Source organism: Neocloeon triangulifer, unplaced genomic scaffold (genome assembly GCF_031216515.1).
Source record: "Neocloeon triangulifer isolate White Clay Creek 2 clone unplaced genomic scaffold, ASM3121651v1 ptg000004l, whole genome shotgun sequence".
NCBI lineage: Eukaryota > Metazoa > Arthropoda > Insecta > Ephemeroptera > Baetidae > Neocloeon > Neocloeon triangulifer.
The window spans coordinates 346,271-364,530 of NW_026775547.1; the positions used below are offsets into that span (position 1 = coordinate 346,271).

Here is an 18,260-nt window from a genome sequence, read left to right on the forward strand (position 1 = left end):
ACATATTTAAAATTCACTGTGTTTTATCTTTCGCATCTGACAAACCGCTTTGTACAATAAATAATGGTATTTTCGCTTCTTACTCATACATATCGGTATATAATGATAATTATGCATTACTGACGCGCAGAATCTACGAAATCAAACACAAAAGAAAGAACACACGAGTGACATCTTGTTTTCCTTAAAAACACAGCACCTAAAACACGTTTAACAACAAAGCGCAGGCCTGGCGATGCCTGACTGACGAGTTCTCTTTCAATTCGTGTTGCACTGAACCATGACAGGAGGCGGAGGGCGATTCCGCAGTTTAGATATATCTTTTTTTCAATTTTTGGTATCTAGCTGTTACAAGGCCTCTAACCTTATCCCGAACCTGGACGAGAGACTCGATTTTGACAGAAAAATCAGTGCACAACCGTGGATCAGCTCTTGCGTGGAGGCACGACAACCTGAATCAATATGATTTATTAGTGAAAATTGGAAGTTTAGATTGATTTACTGTTTTAGAAGAAGTGTCCATTTGATTCGATAATTTTTGGTTGCCAGCAGGGCCAGTCATCAAACTCTTCTGGATCATTTTCTCATCTAGAACCCCGAAAGCTCCAGAGTTTTGAATATTTGCTAAAAAGAAAAATAAAAAATATCAAAGCTTAACATCTCATATTACATTTTAATTTTATTTAGGAATTGCACACTAATGATTTAAACCATTGAATTTTGCATTTAATGTATAAAGTTAAAGCAATTCTTAATAAGAAAAAGATTTTTGGCTTGAACAAATTATTTTCTTATAATTTTGTTCGTGCATCAATCATTTTAATAGGTTAATTTGAAAAAATAAATAGTAAAATCAACCTTCTTCTATGTTAATGCAGATGATCTCGTTGGTTTCGCTGCACTGAATCAGCAAGTTCTGTGGATTCTGGTCAGGCACAACGATTTCACTTTTTGAGATCCCCCTTGCCTGTTCATCTTCAGAGCCCTAAAAATTAAAATTGCTTGATTTTTTTTTAAAAAAGCTTTAACTAAAAAATTACGTGAATTTTTCTCATATTTTCGCAAACTTTCTCCTCGATGGACTGAGCATTGGCCGCTCTGGCCTGGTCGGCTGATACAGCCATGGCCTGCTCCTGCTGCTTGGCCTTCTTCATGAAGGAACAGTCGACGTAGGTGACAAAGTGCTCGTCGAAGTTGACGCCGGTCTCCACCGAGCAGCTCGAGAGGCTCAGGTGCTGCACCAGGCCAATGATGCTGCGGTAGCTTTTGCTGCACAGTGGACACTTGAGCAGCTCCAAGGTGTCCAGCAGGTGCAGCTGCAGTGAACGCCGGTTCGGGAATTCCTTGTTGCAGCACAAAGGGCACCGTAGTGACCCCATGTCTCCCACAAACGCCGATTCCACTCTCCACACCCAATCTGATGGAGTTTAAATTTTAGCAATAATTGGTTCAGCTTCCTTTCAAATTATTCTACCAAAAGATAAATTGTTAGAAAATTCCGAAATTGGTCCAAGTCATCATCATCATCGTAGCAGTTCCACCGCAGCTCCCCTGCACAATGCCCTTCGCTCGCGGCTAACCTACTATTTTAGTCGTAATTTTGAGTCATCCGAGAGTTAGTGGAGCCGCAGGTGTAATCTCGGGAAAAGCTGCTGCATCGAAATGCCCTTCCAAGTTAATTGAAGGCGGGCGATCGGCCGAATTAGCGCTTGAAATTTCTTTTACCATCAAAATCCCTTGATGAAAGCTTCCATTGTTATCAAGGGTTAATTTCGCCAATTCTGGAATCCGCGCACAGATGGCGCATGCCCTGCTCTGGCGGGAAAATAATTTTCCAAATTAAATCAAGTTCTGTTTTGTACTTTGTAGGTAAATTTTTATCAAATAAAGCAATGAGTTAACTTGGGAATAATATTGAATTAATCTAAGTTTTTTTTATGAATATTTGCTGTACTTTGATCAAAATTAAACACATAACTTTCTTCGTACAATTAGTTTGGGAACATGCAGAGCGGTTTCCACCCCCCTAGCGGTCGGCCGAGGAACTTAATTTTCACAACAAGAAATCATGGCACTTTTCAAAAAGCTTTGTCTTCGAAATTTTTGCCTTTTAAAGTCAGTTAATGGCGTGAAATTAAATATTTCTTCCTCTTACAAGATTGCAATAGCATTAGAAAATATCAATCCAAACAGCAAGTTGACCCTCACGACCCCTGCAAAGGTGAGCGCGACTTTTTTGTTGTGTTTTCACAAGGCTTATGTAACGCCGGGCGCGAAATTCGCCAGGAATTGTTCAATCAGCAAGGTAATTTTATGATTCATGGGCATTCGAGGATTTTTATAGTTTCTCCATCGTGTGGTTCACTTATTAATATGTTTCTTAAATAAATTATGAAATTTAAATCCAAAAGAATTTTCTGAATTTTCATGCAGGAATTGTAACAATCATTAACACGGTCATTTTTGTGTTGTAGGGAGACAAGGTGAGAGAGGAAATAAGGCGGCCCAAGCCCAGCAGAGCTCAAATATTTCATCAGTCTCCATCCTCCAGTCTAAAACTCAAGTCAGAGGCATCACGTCTTAGCAGATTTGATTGAAAGAGGTAATTATCTTGTCTGTTTTATGTACTGTTTATATTTTTTTGTAGGAATTTAAATTTTAAAATCAGAACATTTTCTATGTATAGAATCTTTTGAAGTGTAAAAAAATTTAAATTCATTTTTTGAATTTCCATGCAACAATAATTCACAGAGTGTGCATAAATTGACAATCTGCAAAGGTCAAGGAAGGAGAAAAAGGCGCCAAAGAACAAGGGAGAACTAATTCCTGAGCTAACAAAGGTAATTATGTTGCCTCTCCTCTGAACTTTTTACTATTTTTTATGTAGGAATTTACATTTTGTTGAGCATAAGAACATTCAAATTGTGCATTTTTTCTGCAGAACAGCATAAAAAATGCGGCTCATAAGTGCCAAAAAAAAATCAGAATTAGGCTCCGGTAAACAAATTAATTACCGACTAAACGCAAAAATCGTCCTTTACCAAACTAATTATGTACACAAAAAGCCTAATTATTAAATTTACGATATTGATTATTAAGGCCTTTTTAACAAGATTGACATTTCACTTGATTGGCACTGGCACTCTCAGAGAATAACGTAATATTTGATGCCTAAGATGAAATGTGAGGGCGATTCTCTGTATAGTGGTTGATCAAATGCTGCCGGTTGGAGTGGCTATGGGTGGTGTTCGACAAGCAACAGGTCAGAGGACCTGGCTGCTTGATCGTAGTAATGCCAGGGACTTCGCTCTTGCTGCGGCCATGGACTCGTGAACAGGTCCGTCCAAGGTTGTCTACCCAGTCATCTTCTAGTGCGCAGTTAAGGGTGCATTTATATCTATAGAAAATGGAATATTTAATAATTGCAACAACGAATTTCACCTAAAGTTCGACAATTCTTTTGTCTAACATTAGGGAAATTGGTTCCTTGGACAAATTGCACAGCTTTTTATTTTAAGTTAGGAACAACAACAAGAAGAATAAAAAATGAAAGCTACACAAAGCGATGGAATATCAGGAAAACAATCAACACGACGGCAGCGAAGCTCTCCTGAAAATGGTCACCCTGCTGAAGCAAGCCAAGGCTCCAGGCTTATACGCGATTGTACAAGTGTATCTGCCACTTTGTTCTGGGTGAGCTAGCTTTTGTTACCTTTAAATTGATTTTTTTAAATTAAAATAAATAATAAAAGTTGCAGCAAACCCCTCAAAGACACCAGTATTGAAAGATTTGTAACTTTGGTTACTGCTGAGAGGGGCATGGAAGTAAGTCAGCTTCTAGAAAAAGCCCTCATATCTGGCCCCTACGAGATATGCTGCAAGTCTTCAGTTAAAGACGTCATGATCAGCAAAACCAAGTAAAAATTTAAATCTTTGATGTTCCATTTTAACTAATCAATTCATTTAATTTGGATCTATTATAGGTTTATCTATGTTCAAATCATTAGGGCGATGGAGAAGGGTGAGAAAATTGACGTTCCAGTTGTTCTGACCCCATTAATACACTTTGAAACAGAGGAAAGGTGATTTATAGTTATTATTGAAATTCATGAATTTATAACAAATATCTGTATTAGCGTCGATAAGATCGGCTTGGCTGAAAATAGGAACATGGTGGGTTACGAATTAGTGAGCATTCTATGCCATGTTGGAAATAAAACCACGCAGGGGCACTTCTTTGTCCTGCAGTGGGTTGACGATGCAAAAAAGTGGCTCAAGCTTGATGACTTGTCTGTTACTGAGGTTAGCGCACAACAAATATTTTATTGCTTTTTTTTATAATTTACTCATATTTTTTTCTAGGTCGAGCCTGAAACTTTAACTAGGAAGGCTCGCATTGAAGCTTGCTTTCTGGTTTACAGAAAGGTATTTCTAACACATTTCTCTATATATTTTAAAGTAAAAATCTCTGCAGAAGCTGATTGAGACTGAGGACAAAACCGGGCCCGCGCTGAAGTACACCGAGCCAATCAACTGTGAAAAGTGCATAAGATACCAGAAAAAACAAGAGGAATTAGAACTTGAAATCCACGAGTTGAGTGAAAAAATTCAGAGGTTAACGCTGGATTGAAGACTAAATACGGAATGTTTTCCTCTAATTGCAATGCAAAATTAATTTTCATCTGATAAAAAATAATTGCTTAAATTTGTCCAATTTTTCCAATTTAAAAATAGTCAATAAATAATTAAAATTATTTCAGATCAGGATTTAATTGAGATTAATTTCATATCCTAGAAACCTGCTAGAAACTGAAATGTGTAAAAAAATAATGTTAACTTCTTAAATAAAATTAGCCTATGTCGTAATTATTTGAGGTTTATCAACATGATTTAAATATTACATAAAAAAAAAATGATTGGAAGAAATGATCAATTCCTTTATTGACTGATGAATTAAATTAGCAACAACTGCAATCAAAAAATGTTAGCTATCTAATCTACCTATCAATCCGCGAACAGATGGCGCGTGCCCTGCTCTGGCGGGAAAATATTTTTTCAAATTAAATCAAGTTCTGTTTTATACTTTGTAGGTAAATTTTTATCAAATAAAGCAATGAGTTAACTTGGGAATAATATTGAATTAATTTAAGTTTTTTTTATGAATAATTGCTGTACTTTGATCAAAATTAAACACATAACTTTCTTCTTACAATTAGTTTGGGGAAAATGCAGACTTGCAGAGTGGTTTCCACCCCCCTAGCGGTCGGTCGAGGAACTTAATTTTCACAACAAGAAATCATGGCACTTTTCACAAAGCTTTGTCTTCGAAATTTTTGCCTTTTAAAGTCAGTTAATGGCGTGAAATTAAATATTTCTTCCTCTTACAAGAGTGCAATAGCATTAGAAAATATCTATCCAAACAGCAAGTTGACCCTCACGACCCCTGCAAAGGTGAGTCACTCAAAAGTGATCAGTTTTTTTTTTTAAATAATTTGTCTCGTTTTGTTTTAGGCCCCAGAATCTAGCGAAAAATTTGATGGTTATATTCCTTTGAGTAAGTTTCTAAATAAAATTTCATGAACTAAAATAAAAAAGTGTAATTTTTGAGCAGAAGATCTCGTCATTACATACAGCAGAAGTAGCGGGCCTGGTGGTCAAAATGTAAACACGGTGAACACCAAAGTGGACCTCCGGTTACATCTGCAGTCGGCCAGCTGGCTACATGCAGACATCAGGTCAAAATTGGCAGAAACAGTAAGGATACATACATTTCTCCATAAAGCAATATTTATTTTTAATTCCTATGTAGCAAAAAAATAAAATCAACGCCGATGGATTTTTGGTGATCAAGTCTGATTTGACCCGGCAGCAGCATTTGAATCTGGCAGACTGTCTTTCCAAACTAAGAAAGCTGATTTGGTCAGCAACTGCAGCTGAACCACCTCCACCCTCAGGAGAGTCGCTGGAGAAAATAAGACGAATGTATGTATTTTGTTATACAATTTTAATTAACTGAATTTAACTATTGATATTTCCTCAATTCTATACAGGAGAGAAAAAGCTGCCAGGAATAGATTGCTGGAGAAAAGAAATCGTTCTGCCATAAAGGAGGGAAGACAAGCTCCGTCTTTGGATTAAGAAGCTATTATAATAGTTTTCATGTTAATAAATTTTAAAAGAAAACTAAATGTATTTTTTTTTTAATCAATATTACGAATGTTACCTGTAATTCTGTTCTAGATTTTTTGCATGATCTAAGTGATCATTGTTCGTTTTTAATTATCTTCAGTAAAGAAGTTTTTTAGAAAATGTAAAGTCGTTAATTTGTCAGAAATAATAATTTATTCGGCTGTTCTCTGCAGGTACAACAATCTCTGTAACCATCATTTTCTTTCAACTCGAGCAATTAACACAAGGCAACATTGCTGTCTGAAAACACAATTTTTTTTATCAGTCTGCTGTCCACTCCTTTGGTTGACTACCTGCAAAACGAGTGGTCTCACTGCTCGCATCAAGAGTATTCGTGGACATGCGAAACTGCTTAGAAGTAAAACCTCTCTGCTTGGTAATGTGATTTTCTCTATTTATGGCAAAACTTATGTTTTGCAAATAATAAATTACTACTTAGGCTACTTAACGAGAATAGTCATTTATAAATAAATGGGTCTTGCTTGCAGGCAACAAACAGTAGAATGGTTATAATTAATAATGATTTCCAGTTTTTCAACAACTTGCAAGTTTCAAAACTAAAATGCTGTAAGACTTGTTGTAACGACTTGCAAAAAAATCGTCTTTTTGCAGAACAAAATAATATTAAATTTGAAAGGCTAAACAGCAGTCTGTGAAAGACAAACAAGTGCTGCTGAGAATTGAGGTCGGCAGTGCCAGCAATACCGACTTGCTGCGTGCGATCTCTAAGTACGATGAATTAGTGAGTCAATTATGCAACCAATAAACGCGAATTTTCAACAACATGCAGCATAAATTTGCTTCCTTTGTTCCTCTGATGTTTCTTTGGAGCGCCTGCCACTACAGAGCTTTCTTCGGTACTCGTAATAGGCAAGTTTAGAGTGTGCAAAAACGTCTGGGTATAGGTGCTGATTTACAAAGGGTGGGGGCTGTACAAATGTGCTTTGCGTCCAGAGCACTTTAAAGGGCGAGTGTATCCTCGAGCAGTTGAGCGTGTTCCTTGTAGTGCTGCATTTTGCTGCCAGTGGCCGGAGACGCGGCTGTCGGTCTGCCCACATAGCTAAAATTTCCAAAAATTATATGTTAGTCAGAAATATTAATAGAAAGCAAACGTGTTTCTAAAATAAAAATTAAATACCTACAAATAAAGCAAGAAAAAAATCTAAATGAGAAATAAACAGCGACAGAGCAAAATCGGGCAAAACAAAAGTGCCTAAGAGACTTGAGATTGTCTTCTCACCTAATCAGTCTTAATTTAGATTTGCTTTGCTCATCTAGAGCAGTCTGTGCTTCTTGGCTTGGCTCTTCCTTGGCGCTGCCAAACAAAGAGCTAAAAAATCCTGCCTGACCACGTCCACTACTTGCTCTGCCGCTGCTTGTAAAATTTGACCCCAAGTTTATTAAAACATTTTGCCGAGAGATTTATCTCAAGAGGATAAAATGAGCGACAAAATTAGATGTTACTGACCTGAGGCTACGGGTGTTGTTGAGGGCAGTGTTAAAACGTGGCTGGACGTACGACCATGCACCCTGGTTCTTGTGCTCCTCCTGAGCCCAGACCAACTCTGCGTTCGGGTACTTAGCACACTCGTTCTTCACAAGATCAAATGGGAATGGAGAAATCTGCAAAATATAATTTTTTCTTACAATTTTATTTTTGGTTTAATAAAATTCAAATCATACCTGTTCGACTCTGCTGATGGCAATGTCACTGGCAAGGTCCTTTGAATCGCGGGCTTTCTTTAGGTCATAGTAAACCTTGCCTGTGCAGAAGACCACCTTTTTCACAGAGGAAGGGTTCTGACTAGCAGCTCCACCCTCGGGAATCACCCTGCAATCAATATTATTTGTAATTTGCTAGAAAATAAGGCCAATATTGTACCTCAGGAATTCAGAGCCTTCGACCATTTCATCGAAGCTGGACTTGGCCTCTGGATGGCGCAGCAGTGACTTGGGGGTCATGATGACCAAGGGCTTGCGGAAGGGCAGCGCAATCTGCCTCCTGAGGATGTGGAAGTAGTTGGCTGGTGACGAGCAGTTGGCCACAATCCAGTTGATGTCGTGCAGCTGGCGAACTGCAAACTCCTCGCTCTCTGGTGGGAAGTAATCGGGGTCATCAGAGGACATCTGCAGGAATCGCTCCAGTCGGGCGCTTGAATGTTCAGGGCCCTAATAAAAACAGATATTGCAAAATGCTCACATACTTTATGATAAAAACCAACCATTCCCTCAAGGCCGTGCGGCAGAAGCATGACAAGGCCGGACTGGCGCACCCACTTGGCTTGACCAGAGGAGATGAACTGGTCGATGATGCACTGGGCGGTGTTGTTGAAGTCGCCAAACTGTGCTTCCCAGCACACCAGGGCGTTGGGGTTGGTCATCGAGTAGCCAAGTTCAAATCCTGTGGCAAACAGTAATAATTATTTAACTGGGAAAATAATATTGTTCAACCATATTTGGAAATATTTAAATTACAACTGATATTAAAAAGAAAATACTACAAATTAACTTACCAAGCACACCAAACTCAGAGAGGGAGCTGTTGCTAACAGTGTAAGGAGCCTGATCGGGATAAAGGAAGCACAGAGGACGGTAAGTGGCCTTGTCGACATTCTGGTGGTGAAGGACATGATGACGATGGCTGTAGAAATAAAATTATGATGAGTATTGAACAATTCACACTTTCCAACATTTAAATAAGTTGATGTTAAATTACCTGAAAGTGCCTCGTTCAACATCCTGGCCACTGAGGCGGACGTGGATTCCCTCCTTCAGGAGAGACCCAAAGGCCATGGCCTCGGCAAGGGCCCAATCAACAGTGCGCGCCTCAACCATCTCCATGCGTGCCTTCAGGATGCGCTCAAGACCCCTGTGGATGACAAATTCGGCAGCATTGGGTGGTGGCGACGAGAAACGCTTGCCAACGTGGACCAAAGTGTCCTCCTTGATGCCAGTGAGTGAAACCTTGAGAGGGTCCTTGCCCTCGAAGAAGCCAGACCAGGGAGAGTCAAGCCAGTCCTTGTACTTAATGTGTGTCTCCTTGCGAGCGTTTGTGTACGCCTCCTCACAGATCTTCTCATACTTATCAGCAACATCCTTAACTTCTTCTTCGGTCACAGTTCCCTCCTTGATCAGCTTCTCGGCATACAATTGAAGGCCGGGCTTGGTGTTCCGGATCTTGCGGTACATCAAAGGTTGGGTAAACATGGGTTCGTCGATTTCGTTGTGGCCATTGCGTCTGTAAGAAACCTTAACAGGAAAAGGTTGATATAAATATGAGATTTATATAAAAAAATAATATAAGTACAATATCAACAACGACGTCCTTGTGGAAAGTGTTTCGCCATTCGGCCGCAACATTGCAGACATGCATCACTGATTCGGGGTCGTCAGAGTTCACATGGAAGATGGGTGCGTTGACCACCCTAGCGACGTCTGAGAAATATTTTGTTCATCATATTTATATTTAAGAAAAAATTAATTATTTGTACCTGTGCAGTATGGAGAGGAGCGGGAGAACCTTGGGTCAGTGGTGAAGCCAATCTGGTTGTTGACCACAATGTGGATTGTGCCATGAGTGGTGTAGTCGGGCAAGTCAGACAAGTGGAAGGTCTCAAAGACAATGCCCTGACCACAGAAGGCAGCATCTCCGTGCAGAAGCATGGACATGACCTTCTTGCCTTCGCCGTCTCCGCGGTAGAACTGCTCAGCTCTAGTCTTGCCCTGGACAATGGGGTCACAAGCCTCCAAGTGAGAGGGATTGGCCACCACAGCCAGACGGATGTTCTTGTTGGTGACTCTGTTGAGACGCTCAATGTATGTTCCCAAGTGATATTTGACGTCTCCAGAACCCTAATATTACCGGAGAGTTAATATTTAAGCATCATTAATTTCAATTTAATTATGAAAATTAAATCTACTAACATCATCAGCAGCCTCAAGACCAGCAAACTGGGTGAAGATCTGTTCAAGTGGTTTGCGGCACACATTGGCCAGCACGTTCAGACGACCTCTGTGCGGCATTCCCATCACAATGGACTCAACTCCAAGCTCGGTGGACTTGTCAATGATTTGCTTCATAGCAGGGATGAGAATTTCACAGCCTTCAAGACCAAAGCGTTTCTCAGATGACCACTTGCGAGCAAGGAAGGCTTCAAAGCTGCAATTTAAACGATAAAATAACTATTTACTTCTGTTTCAGTTTTAAATTTTACTGTGTAGCTCTGGTGAGACGGGCAAGAATGAGACGCTTTTGGTCACTGTCCATCTCCATGATGCCTGGAGTTTCAAACTTTTGTCTGATCCAGTTGCACTGCTCCAGAGAGTTGATGAACATGAACTCCACGCCAATGTGTCTGCAGTAGGCCGTTTCCAGGCGGCGCAGGATTTCCTTCAGGGGTAGAGCCTTGTCCTTGCCACCAATGTATGTTGTTGACGGAAGTTTAAAGACGCGCTCCATGTCCTTCTCCTCTGCAGGAAAATAGAGAAATGTCAGTTTTATGCAAAAATCTCCCCTGCTAGAAAGTAGAAAGAAAGGATACCATTCAGGAAAATGGAACCAATCAATAAAAAAAAATGCAACAAAAGGTATCCGAATAATTATTTGAGATAGTTAAAAAAAATTAATCTTAACCTTTCCAAGCACATTGATTAAAGTACGAACCAATAATACGATGTTACTTTGCGAAGTGCGCGGCAAAATGCAACCTTACCTCAGATCACCAAACCAAGGAAAATTATTTATTCAAAAATAAATCAGAAAGCGAAAATAAAAGTGGAAAAAATTAGCAAAAAGTCCATCATGCAAACAAAGTGGTCATCCAGTTCAGTAGTATCATTTGATCAAAATAACAGTGTGCAAATCAAACTTAGATTGGGGAAGTGTGCTGGGAGAGAATAAAATTGGTGCGGCGAACTTTTTTGATGATTTTTTTTGTTTATCTCGTACACATGTTTGATTTAATTACATACGCGTCATTAGAGCTGCAACTTTCCGCTCCAGGTCTGAATAACTTGTGCTGGCGGGTAGCTTGTCTACAAAACAATTGATTCATGCTGACATAAACTGTATCTTGGTCAAATGAGATAAGCTGTAGTTTTTCTACTCATGCCCACCATGAATTTCCACGTGTGGCTCAAGCTTGCCTCATTATTATTATGATAAAAAATCTGTTTTATAAATAAAATAAAAAATTAAAGTCAACATGCTATCCCTTTAATCATGCTTAAAATAAAATAAATTTGAAAAAAAAATCCAATCATATTTATAATGGCCAATTGGTAAATGAACTTTTCAAGAGTGGTTTTTGCTTGTCTTGGTTGAATTTTGAGCCGCAGAGTGTGTGTAGTGCGCAGAAGCCAGCGGTGCAGTAGTGCTTTGAGTTTATGAACGGCAAAATTGAACCAAGCGTTTAGAAAAGAAAAGATGAAACAAATGAAAAAATAAAGAGAGAAGTGGAAATTTATGAGAGATCTTAGTTGAGTGAGTGTGCAAATCTTACCGAAGGAATAATGATTATAGAGTAATTCTGGCGGGATTCTGTCATCTAAATCTGCTGATGAGATGCCCAAAGGATCAAGTTCAGCGATATGATGACCACGAATCTGTAGGAGAAACCACAGCAACGTATTTTTTTTTCATCTCAAAAGTCGACTTTATTCAGAATGCATTTTCTCGCGGCCATGCCTTGTCGACTTTGTCACATCAGAACAACCCATACACCTCAGAAAGTACGACCTTTCATGCCGCCTTTGAACAAGTGAACTTCGAAGTTTATATTTAGAATAAATTAAAGTATAAAAAAAGTGCGAAATTTGTGCTGTTCTAACAAGATCTAAAAAAGCCCAATAGTGCATAATTATCCCAAACTACTTCCAAATCTATGGTGAGAGCCACATGCAACCAAAGCCCCACAGGGTGGATTCCAACTTGGCCTTGCGGAGAGATAAATCCTGTTTTGGGTGGGATTGAAACTGGACTCGCATGATAATGGACCTGGGGTCGTTAAAAGATGGAACGTAATGTACACGAGTACACTGGCTTACCTTGCGATTAGCAAAGAGAAATTAAAATCAACGACCTTGCGCAAACGGACATTCGCTTAGTTAAAGTCACCCCATAGCATGATTAGAGGTACATTGCAGTGAGTGGGCAAAAATAAGGAACAAATTAAAGTAAATGGACGCTTTGTCTTCTTACCCAGTGTTGAACCTTTGCCGAGCATGTAGTTTCGGACTACAAGCTCGGGCGGGGGCGCGCCTTTTCGGTCGCTGAAGGCAGCATGCAGGTCTGCGTATTTTAAACCAAGAGGGTCCACCGCAGCTACGTGGTGCCCTCGGGCCTGTTGGGTCAAATAAACCAAAACTAAAAGAGTTTCTTTATTTACATTCCCTGAATCGGCCCTAGATTAATTTTTTTAACGTATTTTTGTGAGACGAAAATTAATAAAAAGGTCTTGGCGTTGATTGTGAACTTAGCTTTTTTACATATATGGAACTGATGAACCAAAATAATTAAGTGCAAACTACAGCTCCGAGTGGAATAATGGTGATTTGCGAACAAAGGGCACCGATTTTTGGATAGTGTTGTAAAAATGGCAAAAAAAGATTATGATGGGTAAATTTTGTGGGTGTTAAAGTGTAGCAGTGTAATCGTCTAGTCAGAAGCTTCCTTTTTATAAGAAAAAACAAGAAAAACAACCAGATTTTCGGAACTACTTGGGATGGAAATTTAAATTATTAAAAAAAAAAATGAATTCTACACAAAACACACATACACAAAATGTTCTACAAGCCGTCATGGGCAATGAATACAGAATTTTAGTGTGAAATCATTTTTTAAGCTCATGCAGGCGTTTTTTTTTATGAGATTAGTTTATGTTTAGTCACTTTTCAATTTTTCATATATCTTGTTAACTATAATTTCGCTACATCTACTAATGCAAAAATTAAAATCGAGAGTAAAATCTGGACGAGGTGATGGGTTGTTGTCCTGAATCTAGACTTCTAGACGACAAAAAAGTGTGCCATTTTATTACTTTTACTAAATCTAACGAAAATTTTGTTAGAGAACATCAAAAGGCACAACAAGAATGTAAAAGACACAAAGTCAGAAATTGCGTTGCATCTCTTGATGATGTGTCTGTTTAGAGCATGGGCCGCCTTTGACTCTCTCGTAAGCACAGAAGCGTTACCTGATACGAGCGGATGATGGCTTGCACGGCCAGGTGGTCGTCTATGACCTTGTCGTCAACTTGACCTCCAAGGGCAGCACCGCCGCCAAAGAAGGGTGCCAGCGATGTCAGGGCGGTCTCGTTGCGACCTGGCAGGGCCAATGATGGTGGGGCTTGGTAAGCCTGGCCAGGTCCAGCTCCGGATGACGAGTTTCGGAAGAAGGCATCCCAAGACTGGGGGAAAACGGTTTGTTTAGAAAAATTGCAATTGATAAAAATTAAAAAATAATTTTTTTATTCATTTATTTTGTTGACATTTTATGTTTTTCTTATAATAAATTTTTCCAAAAGATTAAAAAAAAATTTTAAATTTTATTGCCGGAGTAATAAATTTGAATTGGAATCGGATGAGTCGCTCTATGAAGCTAAAATTTTATTATAAGCGATTTGCTGCTGCAAGAAAGGGGTCACTCGGTCTGGGCTTGAGCGGATCGATTGGGTGCCAAGCCAGTTTTTCCACCCCTGCTCGCTATTTTCGGACGGGCCAGCTGACTCGCATCGCTCGGCGCTCACGGTGCACTCGGTTATGCAACCGGCATTGCACTCCTCGACCGGCCGAACATTTTATTGCAAAAGGCAAACAGCGGCTTTTTACACTGCGAGATAAAAGTGAATTGCGTATATTCTCCCATTGGCGGCGGGTAGGTTATTTTGGCGCCCGCGTGACGCACAAGAAACTTGCGTGGAGGACACGGATTTTCGCGCAAAACAAACTTGCCTGCGCCGACGAGTGACACAAAGAAGCGTGCTGCTTTCAATGACGACGCAGCCTTGACCTTTCATGGACATTTACATAAAATTTCATTTGGAGAAAATTATTATTATTATTATTTTAAATAAACAATGAATCCTTCAGGAATCAAGTATTAAAAAAACCGCACCAAATTTTAACTTGGATTCAATATTAAAAAAAAGATTAGCGTTGAAAAGCAATTTGAACGCTGAATGCACTTTTGTTCACTTAAGTGCATTCTGAAGGCATTGTTTGCACGGTCAATTAATTATCTAGGTCAAAGTTGCTTGAATGAATCAAGACGCGATTGGTTTTCCACATGGCGGATCGAATTGTAACTTAATCCGAACCAAATTTCGCTGATTGATTTGCAAGATAAGGTGTGATGACTGCGGTGATATTTTTTCTCTTTCTCAATTTCTATCTCGCAGTTTGGTGCCCTTGAAATTGAGTCTCTTTTCTCCCCGGCGCTGATAAGAAAAACTCAGACTGGCAAAATAAACAGTGTGGTTTGAGTCGTTTGAGCGAATTCAAAAGTGGTGAGGTTATCAGGGCAAGCGCATGATGTGTCGTTTCTACAAATCAACTAATTGAAATTCATTTAATTATTAATTAAAAATAAACAAAATGAATTTTAATTCATTAGACAAAGTTGTACTAATTATTAGAAAAAAATATTTTTGTAATTATTTCAGCTAATAAATTCGATCCTATTTTTATTTCCTCAAGTCAACTTTGTGGAATTTTCCTTGGCATCTTCCAGCCACGCTGCAGGCACGAATTGTCCACGTTTTCAGCACCTCTCATCAAATTGGTAATGCTAATAATTGAACTTCTTAATTGAATTGGCAATCACGTCTCGCGCAATTGGATAGCAAATAATGACGCATAATAAGAGTGGAATAAACCAACTAGTGTTTACCAATTTGTGGAGGAAATATACATAATCAGAATAATTGTACAATGATTTTCGAGCCGAACCGGTTCATTCCGAGAAAGTGAGGTGACGTCACTCAGGACAAAAGCGTGAGCGAGGTTGGGCAACTGCTTGAAAGAGAGGGAGAGAGAGGATATTGGCCGGAATATATAAAATTATAATGCAGCCAGGTGCAGGTGAATGTTTGCCACAAGGTATTTCCAGAGAAAAACGTGCAGTTTGACTAAATTGTCTAGTCTGCGGTTGGATCTTGCACATTTTTGTTGTTAAGTAATTTCAAGACACGGATTGGCGAATAATTTAACCCAAATATACAAGTATTCAAAAAAATTGAATGTAATTAAGAAAAATTGTTGATCTAGCTTTAAATAAACCTAAATTCATTTTTTACTAAAAATTCTAAAAGTGATCAAATGTGGGTTAGAAGCAGCAAAAGTGCCGTCACCGCATTTTGTGAGTGACCTTTTTCCTCGAGTTGTGGAGATATTCCTCCAACAACTACTTTACTGTAAGATGTTTCTACTCAGTAATTAATTATGCAGCAAGTTGACTCAACACGATAAAGGCTTTATCACTATGTCTTTATGAGCTCGACCAGCCAATCGGAAAGGAGAAACGCGAGCAGGCCCCTCGTGAGTGCCGACGTCACTCAAATGTGACCTCGTGGACTTGTCGGTTCGACTGCTTGTATTGAAAATTAATTTATTAAATCCTACGATTAACTCAAGATCAACTTTCTTGATCAAATCAACAAAAGGCAAAGACGAGAGAAGTTCAAAGTTCATTACATAAGAACTTTAAGTATGCATAAACAAATAAAAAAAATCTTTTTACAGTAAAACTTAATTCTCAAATAACATTAATAAAATCCATAAAAAAACGAGAAATTTTCATAAATGAAAAAAATTTATACAGGAAATAATAATTTTGAATATTAATTTGGAAATGTATCTAAACTTTCAAACTTATTGAAAAAAATTGGTGTTTAAAGGTAAATTTTTTAAGACCATTTTAATAATTAATTAAATTTGTTTCTCACCGCATGGACGCTCTTGGGGTCAGCAAGCCAGGAGTTGTACATTTCCTCGACATAGCTGCCGGAACTGCCGTTGAGGAAGGGTTCAGTGGCGACAGGTGCATTGTACCACCGTTTAGGTGGCGAATTGATGATGATCTTGTTGGGGGCGGCTGCCAACCACGCGGCGAACCTCTCGGGGGCAACTTTGGGCACAAGGGGCGCCAGAGGCACCAGGTTGTTGATAACTGTCCTTGCACGATGCATTTTTGCCGAATACAACCGACCGACGATCGCACTAAATTATACAACAGATGACGTCGCCCTTATTCCTGGCCACTGTCCAAAATCGGCTATTTTTATTTAACTTTGAGAATCTCCTCTTGCTGGCGCACTTTGGCCGTGCAGATTCGCTCCTCGTCTTTGTCTGTTGGCATAAATTCATACAATTTAATCAATTGCACATTTTGATTAACAACATAATTGCATGGCTGAATAAATTAAAGTGATTTGATTTGGTGGTCTCTTCGATTAAAATGTTTAAAATCTTGGCACTTTGATTGAACTTGTAAATCAATTAAAGGACCGTGTCTGGAGATAAGAGAAAGGGATCGGTTCAAAAGAAATTGTTATCTTTCTGATCTGGAGCAGGAATTACCCAGCTAGGTCCCGTGTTATGTAGTAAAAAAGCTGAAGAACTTCTTGCGCCAAAACAGAAAAGCTTTTGGTGGTTCCAGTGGAAAGACCACAGAAAGAATTTGACTTAATTATCAGTGAAAAAGTTTTAAAAGGTCACTATTTTGTCAAACTGAGAGTCGCGGAGGGTTGCAGGTTTCAGAAGGGATGAAATTGTTTTGCACAGCCAAAGGGAAAGGTGCAGGCAGTCCGATCAATAAAACTCTCGGACAGGGTCAACCTCGGACTTTTCACGCTTGAAAATAAAACTCACTCGCAGCCGGAGCAAAATTAATGGAAATCTGCTCGATTTCGAGGTTCTCAAAGCACTAGTTAATCAGGTCACACCTTCCGAACGCCGCAGCTGAACCTTTCGCTCAAAAACTCGTCGTCGTCGGAGAAGAAAGATCGAAATCGTGGAAGTGGAAAGGGCGGGTGGGTGGCTAATTTTCGTGGCGGGGCAACCAGGAACGACAACTTAAGCTAAATACCCTAAATACATTCTGCATTTTTATGCACGTAATTTTTTTAAATATGTCCTATTTGTAGCCAAAATGTCATTAAAATATTAATTATATTAATAAAGCTATTGTATTGAAGTCATATTTCTATATTTTTTATTTTATTGTTATATTTTTCTGTCCTAAACAAAGTTGGTGGCTATTGGTAAGAAAAGGGGCGTAATTGTAAATTTGTAGATCAACAAGGAGCACAGCAACGCGAGCGTGAAGCCAGGTTCACAGGTTCAAACGGTTATACCGGCAGGGGGCGGGGATATCGGTAACCGGTTGTTTGTGGAGCGGGGTGGCGCGACGTATTTTTATAATTTGAATCCAAAAGCACACGCGAATGACACCCGAGCTGGAATTTATAGTTCACTGCGTACTACCTTTTCCGCGTCTCAGGAACTAGTATTTTTATGCATGCATATTTAATAAAATTAAAAAATATATGTCATATTTCATCACCTTCTTAAATTTAAATTTAGAAATAATATTATATAATTATCAGCAGAATATTTTTACGAACATGGTCAAAATAAAATAAGTGAATTAAACCCAAATAAAATAAGAATATTACGGGCATTCATTTTAATTAGGCTGTGGTGTATTGTATGAGATCAAAGTATAAAAATGTTTTGGTTTAACACAAACGCGGAAGGTAAAATTTTTATAATTTTATTGAGTTGATATTTTTATAATTATAATTTTTTTTTAATATTTGGATTACGGTCATATTTAGCACAGATGATTATTTAAAAGAGCCTTATTGATTCCTTCTTTTACTTGTTTAAGTCTCAAATTTTTTCCACTGTTCTGAACAAATTTATACATATTTTTTTTTTTAAATTTTACAAGCTATGTATTCATAAAAGAGATATTTGCCTAATAGCTTCCTTGTTATCTTTTATATTTAATCAAATGTTGATACCAATTTTTTGAGATTGAAAAATCTTTTATATATTTCAAAAATTTAATT

At 38.7% G+C, this 18,260-nt stretch overlaps 4 protein-coding genes across 8 annotated transcripts; 2 read left to right on the forward strand and 2 right to left on the reverse strand.

Moving 5' to 3' along the window:
- Window positions 1-5: 5 nt before the first annotated feature.
- Window positions 6-1,788, reverse strand: LOC132193482 (uncharacterized). Its single transcript, XM_059614187.1, has 5 exons — window positions 1,475-1,788; window positions 1,041-1,417; window positions 859-985; window positions 503-624; window positions 6-452 (listed from the first exon to the last, which is right to left on the reverse strand). Exons 2-5 carry the CDS (start codon window positions 1,377-1,379, stop codon window positions 426-428), a joined length of 615 nt encoding a protein of 204 aa, XP_059470170.1. The 5' UTR covers window positions 1,380-1,417; window positions 1,475-1,788; the 3' UTR covers window positions 6-425.
- A 263-nt stretch (window positions 1,789-2,051) lies between these two features.
- Window positions 2,052-4,792, forward strand: LOC132193410 (uncharacterized). Of its 4 annotated transcripts, none has more exons than XM_059614058.1 (9): window positions 2,052-2,221; window positions 2,475-2,602; window positions 2,752-2,840; window positions 3,523-3,693; window positions 3,753-3,917; window positions 3,984-4,082; window positions 4,137-4,302; window positions 4,363-4,425; window positions 4,475-4,792. In XM_059614058.1, exons 4-9 carry the CDS (start codon window positions 3,566-3,568, stop codon window positions 4,628-4,630), a joined length of 777 nt encoding a protein of 258 aa, XP_059470041.1. In that variant the 5' UTR covers window positions 2,052-2,221; window positions 2,475-2,602; window positions 2,752-2,840; window positions 3,523-3,565; the 3' UTR covers window positions 4,631-4,792. The 4 variants fall into 4 exon arrangements, with proteins under 4 accessions (XP_059470041.1, XP_059470039.1, XP_059470038.1 ...); XM_059614056.1 differs by having other exon boundaries at window positions 3,206-3,693; window positions 4,475-4,791; XM_059614055.1 differs by having other exon boundaries at window positions 3,519-3,693; window positions 4,475-4,791.
- Window positions 4,793-5,260: 468 nt separating this feature from the next.
- LOC132193724 (large ribosomal subunit protein mL62) lies at window positions 5,261-6,210 on the forward strand. The gene is made up of 5 exons (XM_059614572.1): window positions 5,261-5,451; window positions 5,512-5,554; window positions 5,612-5,754; window positions 5,810-5,982; window positions 6,051-6,210. Exons 1-5 carry the CDS (start codon window positions 5,299-5,301, stop codon window positions 6,136-6,138), a joined length of 600 nt encoding a protein of 199 aa, XP_059470555.1. The 5' UTR covers window positions 5,261-5,298; the 3' UTR covers window positions 6,139-6,210.
- A 113-nt stretch (window positions 6,211-6,323) lies between these two features.
- LOC132193723 (2-oxoglutarate dehydrogenase complex component E1) lies at window positions 6,324-17,217 on the reverse strand. Of its 2 annotated transcripts, XM_059614570.1 has the most exons (16): window positions 17,056-17,217; window positions 16,131-16,533; window positions 13,383-13,595; window positions 11,691-11,793; window positions 11,161-11,223; window positions 10,404-10,659; window positions 10,114-10,348; window positions 9,681-10,041; window positions 9,497-9,624; window positions 8,906-9,438; window positions 8,703-8,830; window positions 8,412-8,590; window positions 8,072-8,358; window positions 7,873-8,020; window positions 7,658-7,812; window positions 6,324-7,249 (listed from the first exon to the last, which is right to left on the reverse strand). In XM_059614570.1, the coding sequence occupies exons 2-16, from the start codon at window positions 16,371-16,373 to the stop codon at window positions 7,150-7,152; spliced, it is 3,132 nt and encodes a 1,043-aa protein (XP_059470553.1). In that variant the 5' UTR covers window positions 16,374-16,533; window positions 17,056-17,217; the 3' UTR covers window positions 6,324-7,149. The 2 variants fall into 2 exon arrangements, with proteins under 2 accessions (XP_059470553.1, XP_059470554.1); XM_059614571.1 differs by lacking the exon at window positions 11,161-11,223.
- Between the last annotated feature and the right edge of the window lie 1,043 nt (window positions 17,218-18,260).